Source organism: Oncorhynchus clarkii, chromosome 5 (genome assembly GCF_045791955.1).
Source record: "Oncorhynchus clarkii lewisi isolate Uvic-CL-2024 chromosome 5, UVic_Ocla_1.0, whole genome shotgun sequence".
NCBI lineage: Eukaryota > Metazoa > Chordata > Actinopteri > Salmoniformes > Salmonidae > Oncorhynchus > Oncorhynchus clarkii.
The window spans coordinates 8,223,179-8,243,831 of record NC_092151.1 but is presented as its reverse complement, the minus strand read 5'-3'; the positions used below and the strand labels follow the sequence as shown (position 1 = coordinate 8,243,831).

Below are 20,653 nucleotides of genomic sequence, written 5' to 3'. Positions count from 1 at the left end.
CTTTACCATGTTTTGTTTTATCCAGAATGGTATCAGTCTCTGCTGTGTACATTATCACCAAGTTTAGTGCATTTTTTTTTAAAGAGGAAGTAGGAGAAAGGGACAAACATATTAAATGTTGCGTAATTACATGCATTGATGGGGATGGACATTGATTCCATGTTAAAACACAGTACATTAATGTCCAACAACTCAATGCTGTCAACCTGATCTCTGGCACAGGAACCTGCAAAGCATAGTGTAGGTAACATTGTGCATTGATTTTGTGTCATCAAATCTTTTATGATGTGGGAATGTATAAATAGACTTCTTGTCTTTCACAGCACAGATTGAGAAAGCAGTTGTTGTTGTTGGGGGTTAACTGCCTTGCTGAAGAGCATTTTTTCCCGCCTTGCTGGCTTGGGGATTTGAACCAGCAACCTTTTGGTTACTGGCCCAACACTCTTAAGCACTAGTGCCAACTGACTTAGACCTATAGGTCCTGAATTAACTGTTCTTATCTACAATTAGAATATCTACAATTAGCCTGTTTCCCTGACATATGGTCCCTGACTTGTATTGTATGTATAAGAGCTATAACACATACAATGTGTATATCCTAAACCTAAACCATAACAAATTAGGAAAACCAAAACGTGCACCCCGGGGGCCAGGACCGAGTTTGGGAAACTCTGTTGTAGGCTACATGTTTTGCGCAATGGGGAAAGTGATGTCCTTGGGCATGCGCGGTAGCATGTGCATACTAGAGGCATTTAAATCCTATGGTAAACATCTCCGAACGTTTACAAGCTGACATTCTTTGGAGAGTAAAGATGATGATATGGGTAACATGGATGTTTACTACATTTGCCGCGGGATTTTTTGCAATTCTGGTATTCCAAAGGATGAATTACCCATTGTTTTGGGTGGATTTGATTTATTACTTAAACCTTCGGAAGGTTGGAAAGGCGTTGAAGTCTCGTATGCAGAGAGGAGTCACCACTTACCTCGATAGCTTTCTTTACCAGGCAAAGAAGATACCTGACAAGGCTTTCATAGTGTTTGAGGGTCAAACGCTCACTTACCAGGACGTTGATAAAAGAAGCAACCAATTTGCTAAAGTTTTCAGAACCGAAGGTGGCTTGAAGAAGGGTGATATTGTCGCTCTTCTGATGAGCAATGAGCCTGATTTTATTTGTGTGTGGTTCGGACTCAGTAAACTGGGCTGCGAGGTCGCTTTCCTCAATTTCAATATCAAATCCAAATCGCTCCAATTTTGCATTGAAAGTTGCGGAGCGAAATCGCTCGTCGTAGGCGCAGGTAATTATTATTGCTGTCAATCAAGATAGTGTCAAAAAGTGTTACGTATTTGACACATGTCTACCTGCATTTTCAGAATATTTAACAAGCTCAAACATATGCACGACGTCTTGCACGATTTGGGCATGTTGAACCACGTTCACATTTGAATGCCATACCTTCATATTAGGAGAGGAAACATTGCATAATTACTCCAACGTTTTTGAATGTAGTAAAGCTGCATGGTTTGATGTAACGTACTGTTCGCAACTGCGTTGCGTATCAATGTGCACTGGTGGTTGTAAATAAATATATTTTTTTTATAATAATGAGGGTGATACTGTAATCTGATGGTCAATGTAGGCTGTTGTATTCAAACACCTGTGGACACATAGGGATACCGTTAGTATACATACATACATACATACATACATACATACATACATACATACATCTCCTGAATGTGAAACGGATCTTCATAGCATTTCATGGACAATGATTTATATTGAATATAACCTTTATTCCCAGGCGAGCACATAGTAATGTAAAATATTGTTATTTTACAGATTTACAGTTAGTTCATTGCGAGAGGCCGAAGTTCTTCCGAGCATTGCAAAGGATAACTAGATTAAGTTAGTATGCATAGAAGAGGCTTGTGTTTCTATTCACAGTACCAAAACACTTACAAGTGTACACTGCAAAAAAAAAAAAATCGCCACCAAAGCATGCCGTCATGCACGTTATTGCTCAAATAAGAGATTGAACGGCATTGAGCAATTTATCCATACTCTCCCAGTTTTTCTTAAATGTACTATATTAAAAAATATTCTAGTCTTCTTATTCAATAGAGGCTTTTCACATCATGCTCGTGACATTGTAGAGGTCAATCTCTATGTACTATAATCTCACGGCAGGGATGAAATATTTAAAGTGCATGCACAACTAAGGCCCTTACTCAATTCAACTGGCTTTAAGTTTGGTTTGAATAATGTCTTATGTGAACGAGGGTGGGTATTTTGTTTTAGTTATGTCTTATGTGAATGAGGGTAGGTATTTTTTGTATCTTACTTTTGATGTCATATATATATATATTACCTTTATTTAACTAGGCAAGTCAGTTAAGAACAAATTCTTATTTTCAATGACGGCCTAGGAACAGTGGGTTTAACTGCCTGTTCAGGGGCAGAACGACAGATTTGTACCTCGTCAGCTCGGGGGTTTGAATTTGCAACCTTCCTGGTTGCTAGTCCAACGCTCTAACCACTAGGCTACCCTGCCGCCCCGGCAGGAGGTCGGCTAGCCCGGCCGGGCAGGGCGGCGGCTGCAAGCCTAATGGTTAGAGAGTTGGGCCCATAATCGAAAGGTTGCTCGTTCAGATCCCTGAGCCGGAAGGTGTTAGAAATCTGTTGATCTGCCCTTTAGCTTGTAGCAACAGGGAATGTACCTTTTATATTTCCAAATAGAGCCTTTACAAGTAATCCCTAGGGTTAAAACATTTTGGTAATGTTCCCAGGTTCTCCAGAAATCCTGGTTGGAGGTTCTGGATTTCCTGTTTATTCCCTCCTGGTTCCTGGAATCTTCTGACCAGGATTTCTGAAAATATGAGAATTTTGGTAAAAGTTACTGGAATTTTGCTACCCTACCCCCAACATTCACTTTTAGTTTTTTCTCTCATACAGATTTGGTGAGTTCACTGGGCGAGGTGTTACCCTCTCTAAAGGAGAATGCCATTGAGGTGTGGGTCACGGACATTGGCTGCCCCCATGAAGGGGTCAACACGTTACTGGACAAGGTGGAGCAGGCCTCAGACATGGCCTTACCTGACTGTCCTAGAGCTGACCTCATGTCCAACTTCCTGTTCATCTTCACATCAGGAACAACCGGTAGTACACTAATCCTTACAAAAAATAAATCGTTTTTTTAAAGGTATTTGTTGATTTTTTTATAGAGAGAGCTTGTATCAAAGAACAGTAGTCTGGATTCAAACCTCTGCTGAAACTATAGACGCATTACCACAAGACCAACCAGGCCACAGTAGTACGTTATTCTGATACGGTCAACTTCCTATCAGGAAGAACGGGTGCAGTCGACTCCAAAAGATGCTGTGAATGCTTACACTAAACTATAGCACTGGCCGCTTAAAAAAATGATTTAGAGAATGTATTTCATTTATATGGCTTGGAGTTGGCATCCTCCAGAGGTGACACTAACCATAAATACAATTAAAATAATTAAAAACTGGAATCTGAAAATTCTATTTGCAATTGCATTGTAAATGTTTTATTTATTTTGATGTCGACTTGACTTGAATATACATGCGGGGCCATTACTCCACATCTTAAACATTGTTCTCAAGGCAAAGGGTGAATGGATGGGAATTTGCATAGATACGGAAACATAGTGTCTGAAATAAAATCATTTGCCTGGATATCACTGCAAACGTTTGCATGAAGTCCGGAAACTAGCCTACAGCTATTATCAGAGAACATAAGGGAAGATAACCTAAATGTCTGTCTGCCAATACCCTGCGATAGAGGCCCGAGAAGGGAAAATAGCTATGGGTACCCTATTGCACTAGGTTGAAAGCAGTTCTTCCACGCCGAAAGGCACAAGTCAGCAGCACGTCTATTAAACCGGACAAATTTCGGTCATTTATTCCAAGCTGGCACCACACGCTCACTTTTAACAGCTCTGTTCAACACCAATATAAGGAGGGGTTTTCCCAGCCAACCCGGGTTCCCAAGGAGAGTTGTAATTCACAGTGTCTGAAACAACTTAATTTTACTGAGAAGGAAATCTGCTTCAAATTGATATCAAGCTAACTTTTTCTTCAGCGTCTAGTACTGGTGAATTTGTGCTAAATGTGTATAAATGGTTGCCAATGCCCCTTCATTACCAGGGGTTTTCCATGGCTTTGCCGGGAGAGGGCATTATTAGGGCTCTGCAGTAGTAAAACAAGACCCACACCCTGTTAAAAGAGACGGGCCACTTCCAAGAATGTTGCTGAACCTTGACCTTTACTGTAGACTTCATAAAAGTGACATCAGAGGCCTTAAGGTCAATTGTATTTTGATGTGGACCTAGAAGTCAGAGAGGGACTACCTGGACTTGTCCAATAAGAAACGGTAATTTTAGTTTTCCGTTGCAAAATGTAAAAAAAAAATATGTTTTTGCAGTTTGCGGCTTTGCCACATTGGATGAAGCCAATCTCTTCTGATGAAACATTGTTCATGTCCAAATTGTTATCATTTCATTGTGCTATAACTGGTTGAGCGAGGGTGGCAGCTAGCCGACAGGGTGACAGCTAGCCCGGCCGGGCGGCAGCGGGGGATGGAGGTCGGCTAGCCCGGCCAGGCAGGGCGGGGGACGGAGGTCCGCTGGCCGGGCAGGGCGGGGGACGGAGGTCCGCTAGCCCGGCCGGGCAGGGCGGGGGACGGAGGTCGGCTAGCCCGGCCGGGCAGGGCGGCAGCTAGCCCACAGGGCAACGGCGGCGGCGGCAAGCCTAATGGTTAGAGAGTTGGGCCCATAATCGAAAGGTTGCTCGTTCAGATCCCTGAGCCGGAAGGTGTTAGAAATCTGTTGATCTGCCCTTATTGCTCCACAAGGTTACTGTCAGGAATGGCTGATCCCTGGCTGTGACCCCACTCTCTCAGGAGGAGTTGGGATATGCAGTGAAACAGGACAGATATAACCTCCTGTTTGACCGTTGTCCAACCAATGCTCCAATCTATTCTCATACTTTCAGTCAAGTTTTGTTCATTCAGATACAATAAACATAACTGTTGGTGCTGTGTGCCTTTGGCAGTTTGAGGGAAAAGCTTTTAAACTCTTCAGTAGAAATCAATGATGTCATAATATGAGAATGTTTAATGTCACGTGGCCATTATGAGTGGTGTAGTTTTTCATCCGCTCTGTGGTGTTTTCCCATTGGTACAGATCTATGATCAACTTCCCCTCCCTCAATCCTATCCTTAACCATTTAGTGGGGAGAATGCAAAACTGACCCAAGATCAGCATCTCTAGAGGCATCTTCACTGTACACTCTTTTTTGTCTTTCAGGACTTCCTAAGGCAGCCCGGGTGGGACATCTCAAAGCAGTCATGTGCATGGCCTTCCTTCGTCTGTGCGGGGCCCGTTCTGATGACAACATTTACATCACTCTGCCCTTATACCACATGACCGCCTCTCTTCTGGGTATTGGTGGATGTATACAGCTCGGTGAGTAACACTTTTCAATACGTTCTTCCTCCTGATACGTTGAGGAATATTTTTCAATACGTTCTTCCTCCTGATACGGTGAGGAATACTTTTCAATACGTTCTTCCTCCTGATACGGTGAGGAACACTTTTCAATACGTTCTTCCTCCTGATACGGTGAGGAACACTTTTCAATACGTTCTTCCTCCTGATACGGTGAGGAACACTTTTCAATACGTTCTTCCTCCTGATACGGTGACGCCACAGCTTGTCATCAGAAGTCGCACTAAAAACAGGACAATTTTTTTTTTTTTTAAATCATGTGATTGAATTGAGACTGGTAAACTGTATTGCACTTTAAATTAGAGTTCCCTCAGCAGCCGTGGCTGTACTCGTAGCAGAGGCTGTGTCACTAATTCAGTGGACTACAGTGCATACGCAGAATAACAAACTGCACCTATTCTAGGTTCCATAACACACATGGGTTCAGATAATGAGCTGTTACAACTGTTTTCCTTTAGCCTGCCTGAATTGCCAGGTGGGAGGGGTTTGCACTTTTGAGACTTTCCTATTGGTTTCATTGCAGTCGGCAAGTTTAATCAAGCACGTAAACAGTGTTTTCTCTCTCTCTCTCTCTCTATGTATGTATGTGTGTGTGTGTGTATGTGTGTGTATATATATATATATATCAGTATTTTATCAGTATTTTAACCCAGGTTGGCTCCCACTATTTGTTGCCACATATACATTAGCGTACAGACCAGTGGTTCCCAAATGACAGGCCTCTTCCTGCTGTTCCTTCTTCCTGCTGTTGGGTTGGGTTGCCTGCCAGCTCCTCCCAGGTCATGACTTCAAAACAAGGTTTTCTGTTTTGTCTGGATGGTCACGAGCGCAGTCCCCCAAAAAAGTTCTGAGTTCTAGAACCAAAGGAAGTCCAGAACTACCCCGGTCAAGGTTCCTATTTTCTCAATGGGGACTGTTTGACTGGTTCCCAGCTAGCTAACTAGATTTCCCACAGTGTAATTTTAGCATGGAGGGAGAAGATGTGGCAGTAGGGGAAATCTGACAAAAGTTGCACAATTCCTGGAAGTGCAACCATACATTCCCGTGTGTTGTAGATTCCGGGGTTAGGATGTGGTAGCAGAAAACCAAAAGTATCATGGGTGTCTATATTGTCATAGGGTTAGGCACTTCAACATGATGTCATAGTCTCATTTCAACGATCGTAAATACAGTTCAGGGCTCCTAAATGTGCCGTCCAGCTGCCCACCCGAAACAAAGGTCCTGTCAAAGGTAAAGAGATGAGGAATATGTTAAAACACATGTTAAAACACATTAAAACACATGACGAATATAAAAACGCGTGATGAATATGTTAAAACGCGTGAGGAATATGTTAAAACGCATGTTAAAACGCGTGAGGAATATGTTAAAACGCATGTTAAAACGCGTGAGGAATATGTTAAAACGCATGTTAAAACGCGTGAGGAATATGTTAAAACGCATGTTAAAACGCGTGAGGAATATGTTAAAACGCATGTTAAAACGCGTGAGGAATATGTTAAAACGCATGTTAAAACGCGTGAGGAATATGTTAAAACGCATGTTAAAACGCGTGAGGAATATGTTAAAACGCATGTTAAAACGCGTGAGGAATATGTTAAAACGCATGATCACTGTTGGTGGGGGAGGATTATCTGATTTGACAAATTTTAAAGTGAAATAAATCAACTTTTATCTGTGTTGTTATGGTGACGTTACTCTTACATGTCTTTTCTGTTATTGGGTTTCCAGGGGCAACGTGCATATTGAAAAATAAGTTTTCTGCCAGTCAATTCTGGAAAGACTGTGTGAAACATAATGTGACCGTGTTCCAATATGTCGGAGAACTCTGTCGCTACCTGGTCAACCAACCTGTGGTAAGACCTTTATATTCATCACTCTGGTTCGTCTGGGGTTTTTCCCACTCACTTTTCACACGTTTATTTAGTTAAATTAGTCTCTTGAGTAGGCCGAGTGAGAAGATTTGGAATTGACTCTGGACATGAACATGTGCTAGTCCAGTGCTCTTCAAGCCTGGTCATGGAGACGCCGCTGAGTTTGTGCTGGGCTAGGACAAAAGCCTGCACACCCTGTGGGTCTCCAGGACAAAGATTAAAGAGATTACTTCTATAATATCACAGTACACTACTAGTATATTGTAGGTCCTACAGGGTAAAACCTCAAGTTGCCTTTACAATTAAGTAACTACACAGTAATAGCCAGTGTAACAACGTAGTAGTTACATCACTGGTTTGTAATTACTCAGTAATAGATTCTGAGTGTTTTTTGTGTTATCTGTTTTCTGTAGGTCCCTGAGGAGAGTGCCCACAAAGTGCGTGTTGCAGCAGGGAGTGGTCTGAGGGCAGATGTCTGGAGGGAGTTTGCCAGACGCTTTGGGAAGATCAATGTCCGGGAAGCCTACGGTTTAACTGAGGCCAGCATTGGCTTTGTCAACTACACCAATGAAATAGGACCCATCGGAAGGGCGGGCTACTTCAACAAGGTCAGGCATGGAGCACTTTGCTTTGTAGTTAACTGGGATTGGCTTAGATCACTTAGTTACCCAAACGATAAAACTCGCAGGCCTGCTCTGCTGGACGAAGAACTTTTGCAGCGAGTGAGACTCTCCTCTTCATGTAACTCTTTCCTGTAGTCAACGACCAAAAGCGCCCTCTTTAGCCTCATGGGTGGAATTGTATTAATATATTTCATTATAAACAAATATTATTATTATTATTATTATTTTTAAAGACAATGAAAATCTGGTGTTTCTATGTCAAACAGTTTTTTGTTTTAGTTCAGTCTTCTGTGATGTACATAAAGTGTAATATTGGGATCCAAATTCAAAATGGAATACATTTCAACTCTATATTCTGACATGGTACAGGTGTCTTTGTTTTTTCAGCCCATAACCATGTGTTTGAGGTGTATACTTTGGATTCAAAGTAGATTTGTTTAAGACTACCGAGGATCACTCTGTGTGACCCTGATTTAGCCCACTTGGTAAAAGGTTAAATTAAATCTGGGTGTAAAACAGCGGCTCACTGAGGTGCAGGCTACTCAGTGTAAATGACTCTAGTTTTTATTTTTATTGTCTTCGTGGCTTGCACTCTGCTCACGCTGGCGAAAAGCTCTGCTGACAGTTTTGCACTGTCTACCCGAGGGCCCGCACTGTCTACCCGAGGGCCCGCACTGTCTACCCGAGGGCCCGCACTGTCTACCCGAGGGCCTTACACAGACCTTTTGGGGAGCAGGTGCACAAACTCATTCAGCAATTATGATTTAGATCATTTAATTACAAAAAAAGCAATGGATGTGATTAAATAACCTGTATTACAGTGGGTTCAGAACAACGACAACAACTGTATACTTTAGTGAATGGAAGGGTAAAGGGGCATGTGCTCTGCCTGGTTTTCCAGACAGCCCAGTGTAGCTCCCCTATCATTCTGTTTGAAAGGTCGTATCTGACCACATGTGCTCTGCCTGGTTTTCCAGACACCCCAGTGTAGCTCCCCTATCATTCTGTTTGAAAGGTCGTATCTGACCACATGTGTCTGTGTGTTTCCATAAAAGGCGGGGCCAGAGTATTGTAAAATAGAGTAATCCAGATTGTCTTGTTGGTTTTTAGTTGTAGAGATTTAACTGTTGCTAAATGGAACAGAAGCATGGCGCACACAGAGGTTGATACACACAGAGGTTGATACACACAGAGGTTGATACACACAGAGGTTGATACACACAGAGGTTGATACACACAGAGGTTGATACACACAGAGGTTGATACACACAGAGGTCGATGCGTTGTTGATTCATGTCCTCTCTTCATGTTTCTCCAACTAAAAACCAACAACATAATCTGTATTATCGACAGCGTCGGCCTCTCTGTGCGCGTCGGCCTCTCTGTGCGCGTCGGCCTCTCTGTGCGCGTCGGCCTCTCTGTGCGCGTCGGCCTCTCTGTGCGCGTCGGCCTCTCTGTGCGCGTCGGCCTCTCTGTGCGCGTCGGCCTCTCTGTGCGCGTCGGCCTCTCTGTGCGCGTCGGCCTCTCTGTGCGCGTCGGCCTCTCTGCGCGTCGGCCTCTCTGCGCGTCGGCCTCTCTGTGCGCGTCGGCCTCTCTGTGCGCGCCGGCCTCTCTGCGCGCGTCGGCCTCTCTGCGCGCGTCGGCCTCTCTGTGCGCGTCGGCCTCTCTGTGCGCGTCGGCCTCTCTGTGTATCTTGTATCTAATACTGACTATTTCTAGCCACATCTTTGACACTTTCTGTTTCGTTGTCATGCAGCTTAATATGCCCTTTGAGTTCTTGAGCTGTGATCCCCAAACATATGAGCCGATACGGACCGACTCAGGACGATGTGTCAAAGCAAATAAAGGTAAGCAAAGGTTTATAAAATAGGATCATTTCTGATGATGGCTCTTATGCACTATTTGATGTACAGCTTCATAGAATTGCATTGATATTTGTGTGTGTGTGTGTGTGTGCGTGTGTGTGTGTGTGTGTGTGTGTGTGTGTGTGTGTGTGTGTACATAAATACATGTCTGATTTACTTGGTTTGAACCAAGATCCCATGTATGTGAAATACCCTCAAATAAAAGGTGACATTCTGTACTGTTGCCTCACATATTATAAATAAATAAAAACCTGCCTGTTTGTGTCCGCAGGAGAGACGGGCCTCCTGGTGGCCCCGGTGTCGGTCATGAATCCTTTCCTGGGGTATGCTGGGAATACGCTTCAGTCAGAGAAGAAGCTCCTCAGGGACGTGTTCAAAGAGGGAGACGTGTACTTCAACACTGGAGATCTCATGCTTCAGGACCACAGAGACTTTGTCTACTTCCGTGACCGTATTGGAGATACCTTCAGGTAAAGTGGATGAGGCCTATGCAGTGTTTCTCAACCGATTCTTCAAAGGAAAGTTCAGTGCTTATCAGACGTGTGTTCAGAGTACTTGTTTTCTTTCAAATATGTTGAATGTTGGGTTGACCTAGGTCGGTGGGATTTGTATTATTTGTATTGCTTTTAATCTTTTTAAATGACTATCTTATTAACACTTTGTTCTAGCTAGCTATTTGTGTAGGTAGCTATCAAGTAAACCCAATGAGGGTTGTCTTTTGGTGATATTAGAATGACGTATTCCATTCATTCCATTGGCTCAGTATTTGAAAGAAAACAAACACTGTTTGATTGCAAGGGCTTTACAGTCCTCTCGTGTATTCATTTGGATTGTGGAGCTAAAACTTTTAATTTTCGAATGAAAGATTTGAGGGTAGTTTCACACATGTTTTTACCATTTAGAAATGAATGCACTTTATGTATCTCGTCCCCCATTTTGAAGGTGTCATAAGTATTTGGACAAATTCACATACTTATAGTGTATTAAAAGTAGTGAAAAGTTTAGTATTCGGTTCCATATTCCTAGTACGCGATGACAACATCAAGCTTGTGAATTGCATTCGCAGTTTGTTTTGGTTGTGTTTCAGTATATTTAGTGCCCAATAGAAATGAATGGTAAATAATGTCATGTGTAACTTTCTCACAATCATTATTCAGGATTAATTCGTGATGATCCGTAATCATGGTAGCATCCATCCATTAATGTAGATTTTTATTTACAATAAAAGTGACTCCAAAATAACACAACATTAATTACCATTTCGTTTCTGTTGGGCACAATATAATCTGTAACACAAACAATAAGTGCATCTAACAAATTTGGACTAGATACATTCATTTCTAAACGGTGAAACAGATATATGAAAATATCCTCAAATTAAAGGTGACATTCTGTACTGTCTCCTCCTCATATTAAACATTTGATCTCAAATCCAAAATGCGTATAAAATGAGTATAGAGCCAAATTCAAAAGTTGTAGCTTCACTGTCCAAATAAATACGTAGAGGACTATATATATATTCTCAATACATTTTGGGGTCGAAGTGTAAACAGTGCATCTCTGCAACCAATGATGTGGGATGTGGACATATCTCCAACATAAGATCATCTACGAATTTCCCCCCAAACATTACTTTAAACATTTTGTTTGTAAATAATTGACTGAACTCTGTCTACCAGTAGTCACACAATGTACCTGTTGATTTTATACAGTATCGCTTAGTAGGACCCCTTTGCATTAGGAACACAGAAGTTCAAATCAACTTGTATTTGTGACATAGACATGGTTAGCAGATGTTAATGCCAGTGTAGAGAAATGCTTGTAGTGTAGCAAAATGCTTGTACGAAGTCGTTGCAGATTACCAGACGTTTTTATGAGTAGTTAGGATATTTGATTGATGAAGGAATCTAGCCTGGGTACCAGACTGTTCACCAAGGCTACATTGTTGCTATGGCAAGACATTGACTTGTTCGCTAAAGCAGAATCAGATTAGTAACCAGGTAACCAAGTCAACAAGGGGGCCTCCCGAGTGGCGCAGCGGTCTAAGGCATCACTACAGACCCGGGTTCGATCCCAGGCTGTGTCGCAGCCGGCCGTGACCGGGAGACCCATGAGGCAGCGCACAGTTGGCTAAGCGTCGTCCAGGTTAGGGGAGGGTTTGGCTGGCCGGGATGTCTAGTCCCATCATGCACTATTTTTATGTATTTTTATTTCACCTTTATTTAACCAGGTAGGCCAGTTGAGAACAAATTCTCATTTACAACTGCGACCTGGCCAAGATGATAAAGCAAAGCAGTGCGACACAAACCACAACACAGAGTTACACATGGAATAAACAAACGTACAGTCAATAACACAATAGAAAAAGTCTTTATAAAGGGTGTGCAAATGAGGTAAGATTAGCGACTCCTTGTGATGGGCCGGGTACGTTGACTTCAGTCGGCAGTTGTACGGTGTTTCCTCCGACACATTGGTGCGGCCGGGTTAAGCGAGTAGTGTGTCGAGAAGCAGTGGGGCTTGTTTCGGAGGACGCACGGCTCTCTACCTTCGACTTCTCCAGAGCCCGTACAGGAGTTGCGGCGATGGGACAAGACTGTAACTACCAATTGGGCAGAAAAAGGGGTAAAAGTAACCAAGCTTAAAAGAGTCTGAATATTACAGCGTATCTGTCATTTACCGTTTACATATGTGGCATCACCATCACCATTCCTCATTTTGTCTTCGTCCACTGAGCTTCATTTTCCAATGCGATCAGCACGGGTCGTTCCCCTCTGTTGTTTCTCTCCATTCAAGCGTTCAATTGCTCAGGCATTCATCACGATGGCAGCCTTGCACATCATCCCCTGTTGTCCTTTAGTAGCTTCCCCTCCAGTCATGCAAATGAGCTCCTGAACCCGAGGGACACCCCACAGAGAATCAGGCACCGTTTGTCCCCCCCCCCCCTTACTCTTCAGACAGGTTTCAAATACTATTTGAAATCATTTAAAATATGATAGCCAGGCTTAATTGAGCTTGCCTGACCCAATGGAACCAGTAGACTAACCGCAAAGTGCACTTCGATCATCTGGCTCGCAAGGCAATCGAAGGCAAACGCTTCAAAGTATTTGAAAGATTCCTAATAGTGTTTGAACCCAGGTCTGTTCTTCTTCTCCTTCCCTTTAACTCTTTGGCATTTTGGTGGAAGCGCTGGCTTGAGCCTAATCCAAGATGGCAAAACAGTGACCAAGGGAAAGGCCTTTTTCCCCCTCTCTTCACCTCTGCCATTCCACGGTCCATTCACAAAATCCAGCAGAGTGACGCAAGGCCCTCCTCCAAGGGCGGACGAGGGGGAATGCCTTTCAACCAGACCTGGGCTCAAACACTATTTGAAATCTTTCAAACACTTTTGAGTGTTTGCTTTAGCCTTCCTGAGGGGGGGCCAGGTGGGGGGGGGGGTTGCAGTTTTGGGACTTTGCTTATTGATTCCATTGCAGTTGGCTAGCTCAATCAAACACAACAAGCCTTTCATCCCTCTAATCATGGTAACCACTTCCCATGAAGACTTTGGGTCGGACCCCCTCCGGGAACTGTGGCATCGGGAATGGAGGAGGTGGGGGGGGGTCTTGATTTTACGTGGATGTAGCACTCTGAACTTAACATCAGACCGGGGTTCAAATACTATGTATCTATCTCATATATATATATGAGATAGATACATAGTATTTGAACCCCGGTCTGATGTTAAGTTCAGAGTGCTGAACTTAACATCAGACCGGGGTTCAAATACTATGTATCTATCTCATATATATATATGAGATAGATACATAGTATTTGAACCCCGGTCTGATGTTAAGTTCAGAATGCTACATCCACGTAAAATCAAGACCCTCCCCCATTCCCGTTGCCACAGTTCCCGGAGGGGATCCGACCCAAAGTCTTCATGGGAAGTGGTTACCATGATTAGAGGGATGAAAGGCTTGTTAGGGGGTCAAAAGCTTCTGTCGTTTGAGCGTCCCCATGTCACAATGCCATCGCTTGTCTCCCTCTGCGCTTTGGCAATGTTTGGTGTATTGCCCAAGTACCCAAGTGTGACGCAGGACTGGGCAATGACCCACACAACTGCTTTGTTGCTACCTTGAAGACTGCAAGTCTTTTGGGATTGTGGTGTGTGTACGTTTGTGCCGTGCTGTCTGTCTCCCCCCAAACAATTTAAAAGTATTTGTCTGGCAAAATAATGCAGAGAATCTTTTAAGTTTCTTAACCTGTAAAATAGTGTGATGTAAATTATTATTTTAAAGTGAATGGCGTGGTAATATCAATGTCTGGAATCTCTAAATTTATTTTTAGAAGGCATACAGTATTACGGACTTTACTCAGTTAAGTTGTATTAAAGGGATAGTCCACCTAAATACTTTTATTATATGTTTCCGTACCTTGAAAGTAATCCTTTAATTTAGTGCCAATATTTCCAATTGATTTGAGATTGAGGCCAGATTGATGTCATGGAATATGGACTTAATGCCACTTGATGAAGGTTTGAGGAACTTTACGTTTATTTATTCTAATTTTTCTTCCCCAATTGGTAGTTTACAGTCTTGTCCAATTGCTGCAACTCCCGTACGGACTCGGGAGAGGCGAAAGTCGAGAGCCATGCATCCTCAGAAACATGACCCGGCCAAACCGCACAGCTTCAGCTTCTTGAGAACACTGCTCGCTTAAAATAAGAATTTGTTCTTAACTGACTTGCCTAGTTAAATAAAGGTGAAATAAAATAACCCGGAAGCCGGCCGCACCAATGTGTCGGAGGAAACACTGTACACCTGGCAACTGAAGTCAGCGTACATGCGCCTGGCCCGCCGCAAGGAGCCGCTAGAGCGTGATGGGACAATGACATCCCGGCCCGGCCCGCTACAGGAGTTGCTTGAGCTCAATGGGACAATGACATCCCGGCCCGGCCCGCTACAGGAGTTGCTTGAGCTCAATGGGACAATGACGTCCCGGCACGGCCCGCTACAGGAGTTGCTTGAGTTCAATGGGACAATGACGTCCCGGCCCGGCTTATTGCATTAAACACAGGTGATGATATGAGTAAAACATGCTATAAGCATTCATTATAGCTCATGGTTCTTTAGAAGAGATGCATAAATTCCTGTTATGTATTTATAATGCATGGCGAAAATGTGGCCCTAAAGAACATGTTACTGAATTCTTTTGATATTTACAGTAGGATTGACAATGCAAAATCTGCATGGATGTCCGATGGTCTTACTCTTAGCTAGCTGAAATCACTTTCAGGGTGAGGTTTGCTCTCACCTCAACGCCTGTCTCTGACTCCGCCCTCCTGTCTCTGACTCCGCCCTCCTGTCTCTGACTCCGCCCTCCTGTCTCTGACTCCCCCCTCCTGTCTCTGACTCCGCCCTCCTGCCTCTGACTGAGCCCTCCTGTCGTGTCTTTCAGTTGAGGCTGCTTGCAGTTGCACCTTGTATCTATACTTATCTGTTGCTGCCATCTAGTGTTTAACATAGATAGGCAGGCTGAAAAGTCTTTGACTTGTAAATATGTTATTTGATTAAATGTATTGTTGCACAAATCTAGGTAAATAATTAAATATATGCGGTAGATGAATATATTAAATGTAATTTATTGTTGCATCCCTGAAAAAAGTTAGATGAATAAATATCAAAAAAATAATTATGCCAGCATTCTCACTCACTCATACCCATCGTGCTGGCTGTTGCATTGCGAGCATTCAAGACACCAACAAAAATGTGCTGAATATTTCTGCATATCGTGAATTAAATAACTGATTTCTTCCTCCTAGGTGGAAAGGAGAGAATGTGGCCACCACAGAAGTTTCAGAGATTCTCGGAAGTTTGGAGTTCCTGCAGGAAGTGAACGTCTATGGTGTTACTGTGCCAGGTCAACGTCCTTTCTGACATCATTAATACGTCTATGATGTTACTTGGCCAAGTCATAGTTCTCGCTGACATTATTAGTACAACATTTTTTATTATTATATAGATTTTATAATGGTGCAGAGCAATATTGGACCTAGTTGGAAATGTTTGCCTAATTTAACTTCAGTTTAGTATAATCTTGGCAAATGAATATGTAGGCTAAAATGTCTCACTACAAAACGTTATAGGGCAGCAGCTAGCCTAGCGGTTAAGAGCATTGGGCCAATAACCGAAAGGTTGCTAGTTCGAATCCCCCAGCCGACTAGATTTTTTTCAAAATCTGTCAACGTGCCCTTGAGCAAAGCACTTAACCCTGGTTCCTCTTGTAAGATGCTCTAGATAAGTGTCTGCTAAATTATATAAATGTTTCTGATTCATACATGCTTAGTACCCCCCATCTTACAATGCGTTGCAACCGCATGATATGGATATAACGTTACCTAATTAGTTTTGTAAAATTGCATCGGCCCACATTGTCAACTGTACTGATTGGTGAAGATAGGATCACATGACATTTTGGTGAAAAACATTAAACAACATGTATGTAACATTTAGAAGTAGCCTTGACGGCCTCATAGGAGCAGGATGTACAAGTACACCCCCAGGAAACAATCACAAGGCCTTAGGTGACGGGTAGCCTAGTGGTTAGAGCATTGAACTAGTGACCAAATGGTCGCAAGATCAAATCCCCGAGCTGACAAGGTAAAAATCTGTTCTGCCCCTGAACAAGGCAGTTAACCCACTGTTCTTAGGCTGGCATTGAAAATAAGAATTTGTTCTTAAAACTTCTTATGGCTTATCGATATGACAACAGCCAGTGAAAGTGCAGGGCGCCAAATTTAAAACAACAGAAATCTCATAACTAAAATTCCTCAAACATAGAAGTGTTTTACACCATTTTTTAAAGATAAACTTGTTGTTAATCCCACCACAGTGTCCGATTTCAAAAAGGCTTTAAAGCGAAAGCACACTAAACGATTATGTTAGGTCTGCACCTAGTCACAGAAAAACACAGCCATTTTTCCAGCCAAAGAGAGGAGTCACAAAAAGCAGAAATGCAGATAATTTAATCACTGACCTTTTGATGATCTTCATCAGATGACACTCATGGGACTTCATGTTACACAATACATGTATGTTTTGTTCGATAAAGTTCATATTTATATCCAAAAATCCCAGTTTACATTGGCGGGTTATGTTCAGTAATGCTTTGCTCCCAAAACATCCAGTAAACATAACATCCGGTGATTTTTGCAGAGAGCCACATCAATTTACAGAAATACTCATAATAAACATTGATAAAAGATACAACTGTTAGGCACGGAACATTAGATAAACTTCTCCATAATGCAACCGCTGTGTCAGATTTCAAAAAAGCTTTACCAAAAAAGCACACCATGCAATAATCTGAGTACGGCTCTCAGACACAAAAACGAGCCATACAGATATCCGCCATGTTGTGGAGTCAACAAAGTCAGAAATAGCATTATAAATATTCACTTACCTTTGACGCTCTTTATCAGAATGCACTCCCATGAATCCCAGCTCCACAATAAATGTTTGATTTGTTCGATAAAGTCCATTATTTATGTCCAAATACCTCCTTTTTGTTCGCGCATTTAGCCCAGTAAACCAAATTCATGAGGCGCGAGCAGGCAAAGTCCAAAAGTTCCGTTACAGTCTGTAGAAACATGTCAAACAATGTATAGAATCAATCTTTAGGATTGTTTTTATCATAAATCTTCAATAATGTTCCAACCGGAGAATTCCTTTGTCTTCAGAAATGCAATGGAACGCAAGCTAACTCTCACGTGAATGCGCGTGGTCAGCTCATGCCACCCTGGCAGACCTCTGACTCCTTCAGCTCCCATTCCCCCATCCTTCACAGTAGAAGCATCAAACAAGATTCTAAAGACTGTTGACATCTAATGGAAGCCGTAGGAAGTGCAATATGACCCCATAGACACTGTATATTTGATAGGCAATGAGTTTAAAAACTACAAACCTCAGATTTTACACTTCCTGGTTGGATTTTTTCTCAGGTGTTTGCCTGCCAAGTTAACTGACTTGACTAGTTTAATTTTTTAATTTTAAAAAATCTCCTTAATGCTGAGTGCCAAGAAGAGGCCCATTGTGTCCCATTTGTACAGTCTTTGGTATGACTCGGTCAGTGCTCAAACTTCCAACCTATTCAATCTCACGACAGACACCCTAACCACAAGGCCACTGAGTAGGTGTGTAACATTATCCTCATTCTTTATGTACAGGTTATGAAGGCAGAGCAGGTATGGCAGCCGTCGTCCTAAAGATGGACCAAAAGCTGGATGGTAAGAAACTCTACAACCATTTGGTCCAAAGTCTCCCCGCTTACTCGTGGCCCTGGTTTCTACGGATCCAGGTAAGACAATCCTGAAACCACATATATCCATTCAGGGAAAAAATTATCCCCACACAAAACTGAAACTTGTTTTTTTAAACGTAATGAGTGACTACTTATTAATGAACTGTGTGTGATTTTATACATAACGTTAATATACGGGTTGGTACTGGTACCGTAATATGGATAAATCAATTAAATAGCTTGTTCTTGGTCTTTTCAGAAACCGTATTGAAACCATGCTATAAATACATACATTCAATACAATAACCTTAAATGGATCATTAAAAAAAAGCACAATAAAAACAACGATATTTTCAACTCTCTAAATGTTATATCACATAAGCGCATTTAGAATTTAAACCCCATGACCCTTTTCAACATAAACTCTGTCCTTTGTCTTCCATAGACATCCATAGATGTGACCGAGACCTTCAAGCAGCAGAAGAGGAAGTTGGTGCAGGAGGGCTTCAGTCCTGAGGCCGTCCAGGAGTCCCTGTATTTCTTGGACCTATCCCAGAGAGACTACGTCCCGCTCACTCTGTCTCTGTATGATGACCTTGTCTCTGGAAAGATACGGCTCTAGGCTGTCAGGTCAGCAGGACTAAACAGAAAGGTGTATTTCTGATTTTATAACGGGTTTATATACAGTACTGTTTAAAGGTGTTATTTACCCAGGAAGCCTCACTGACTGACTGTGTACTGTGCATCTAATCTTCAGCCACGTTTTTTTTCCTTTTTATTTTTTTAGTTAAGTGATTATATAATATGGTAATTTTTATCAGATGCTTTTATCCAAAGCATCTTACAGTTAGCACCTGTATACAGTAAGACTGAGCCATCCGAGCCAGCAAAACCACATAGTTTACCTAAAAGTTAATACCTCAAAAGGGGTCCAAAAAGAGTCCATATTTTTGCACCGTCCATTGTGTACTATGTACTGCTAGATGGTACACAACGGACGGTGCGAATTCTCCTAATGTACTATGTACTGCTAGATGGTACATTAGGAGAATTCGCAGGCCTCAATCCAACATGAAATGGAAAGGTTGACAAACATCAAATTATATCTAATTGAATTTAAAATGTAATTTAATTTTATGTCCTATGTGGCATCACATGCTGATCCGCATTCCAGGTTTCAGTCGGCACGCGTTACAGCAGGTTAACCCCTAAAGCTTGACTCATTTATGACCTACAATGGTCCTCTCTTGTCCACACCTCTGTGCCTTAATTATATCCTCAAATTTAAGACTGAGTTTTTCCTGGTCAAGTCACATGGTCATGAACAACTTCCAGCCATAAGTATGATTTACAAAGCTATTAAATTATGGTAAATGAATTAATGATTTTAAGACTTGCAACTGTTTTTTATCAAGTGTGACCACCGTTATTTAGTTCTTATCAATGGCAAATGTAATTTAACCTTTACTTAACCCGGAAAAGACCCTTGAGGTTAGAAACCACTTTTTGCGAGTTTTACCTGAGCGGGAAATGCAAAAACTAACCCAGATAATCCCACCATTTTAATCCATAGACCTTTCAGAAAAACTATTTCTTGTTTTCTATACATTTAGACCTTTCAGGAACTCGCTGCTTTTGCATTACTACTATGTGGCGTTTTGAATGATGGCCGTGCATATTGTATGTATGCCTTGGATAACGTGGTTTATTTTTGTGTTTATGATTAGGTATTAGATTATTGCATAGATTTTATGTGAATATATTTTTTGTGTGTTTTTTATATATATATATATATATATATATATATATATATATATATTTTAACACACAATTGTCTTTTCTTATATATTTATATATATATTTTTTATATATATTTTATATATATGTATATTATATATATGTATATTATATATATGTATATTTTATATATATTTTATATATATATATTTTATATGACAATTTGTTTTGCGGTTATGAAGATGTCATAACAGCACACTGGCGACTCACTTACAGTGAATTGCTCCGACTCTACATATCTGCATCCTGACATTCCTAAAAGTACATTTTTTTAGTTTAGGCATAAGGGTCCAAAATGAATTCAGGTTACGTTTAGGTTAAATGAATTAAGGTTAGGTTTAGGAAGAGGGTTAAGGTTAGGTATTGTTTCAGTGAGGTTATGGTAAGGGAAAGGGAAAGGTATACAAGTTGACTTTGGGTACTACCCGTTTGCCGACCATTCATTTTCGAATTACACCCTGTTTTTAAAGTGATGTCTGACCCAGATTGATAAAAAAAATTATGTACATTATAACATTCCTTTCAGTTGAAATAAACCATAGTATTTCCATTGCAATGTGTGCCTGTGTGTGTGTGTCTTGCCATTTCACTCCTTTGTAAGTGTGGCTTGTCCCTGATAATACACACGTTTGCATTATTGCTTACATAGACAGTAATTGCCTGTAGTTAATACGCAATA

At 41.7% G+C, this 20,653-nt stretch overlaps 1 protein-coding gene across 2 annotated transcripts; it reads left to right on the top strand.

The window, feature by feature from the left end:
- The first annotated feature begins 759 nt into the window (after nucleotides 1-759).
- LOC139408288 (long-chain fatty acid transport protein 6) lies at nucleotides 760-19,944 on the top strand. Of its 2 annotated transcripts, none has more exons than XM_071151999.1 (10): nucleotides 760-824; nucleotides 2,958-3,161; nucleotides 5,338-5,496; nucleotides 7,270-7,394; nucleotides 7,826-8,020; nucleotides 9,792-9,882; nucleotides 10,172-10,370; nucleotides 15,701-15,798; nucleotides 18,104-18,234; nucleotides 18,623-19,944. In XM_071151999.1, exons 1-10 carry the CDS (start codon nucleotides 821-823, stop codon nucleotides 18,797-18,799), a joined length of 1,383 nt encoding a protein of 460 aa, XP_071008100.1. In that variant the 5' UTR covers nucleotides 760-820; the 3' UTR covers nucleotides 18,800-19,944. The 2 variants fall into 2 exon arrangements, with proteins under 2 accessions (XP_071008100.1, XP_071008099.1); XM_071151998.1 differs by having other exon boundaries at nucleotides 770-1,299.
- The last annotated feature ends 709 nt before the right edge of the window (nucleotides 19,945-20,653 follow it).

What these genes read in the sequence shown, in the direction of transcription:
- LOC139408288 (XM_071151998.1), top strand. Translation starts at nt 813, where the DNA reads ATGATGATATGGGTAACATGGATGTTTACTACATTTGCCGCGGGATTT. An exon ending in CTTCACATCAGGAACAACCG is followed by an intron (nt 3,162 to 5,337) that starts GTAGTACACTAA and finishes TTTGTCTTTCAG; the next exon opens with GACTTCCTAAGGCAGCCCGG. An exon ending in ATGTGTCAAAGCAAATAAAG is followed by an intron (nt 9,883 to 10,171) that starts GTAAGCAAAGGT and finishes TTGTGTCCGCAG; the next exon opens with GAGAGACGGGCCTCCTGGTG.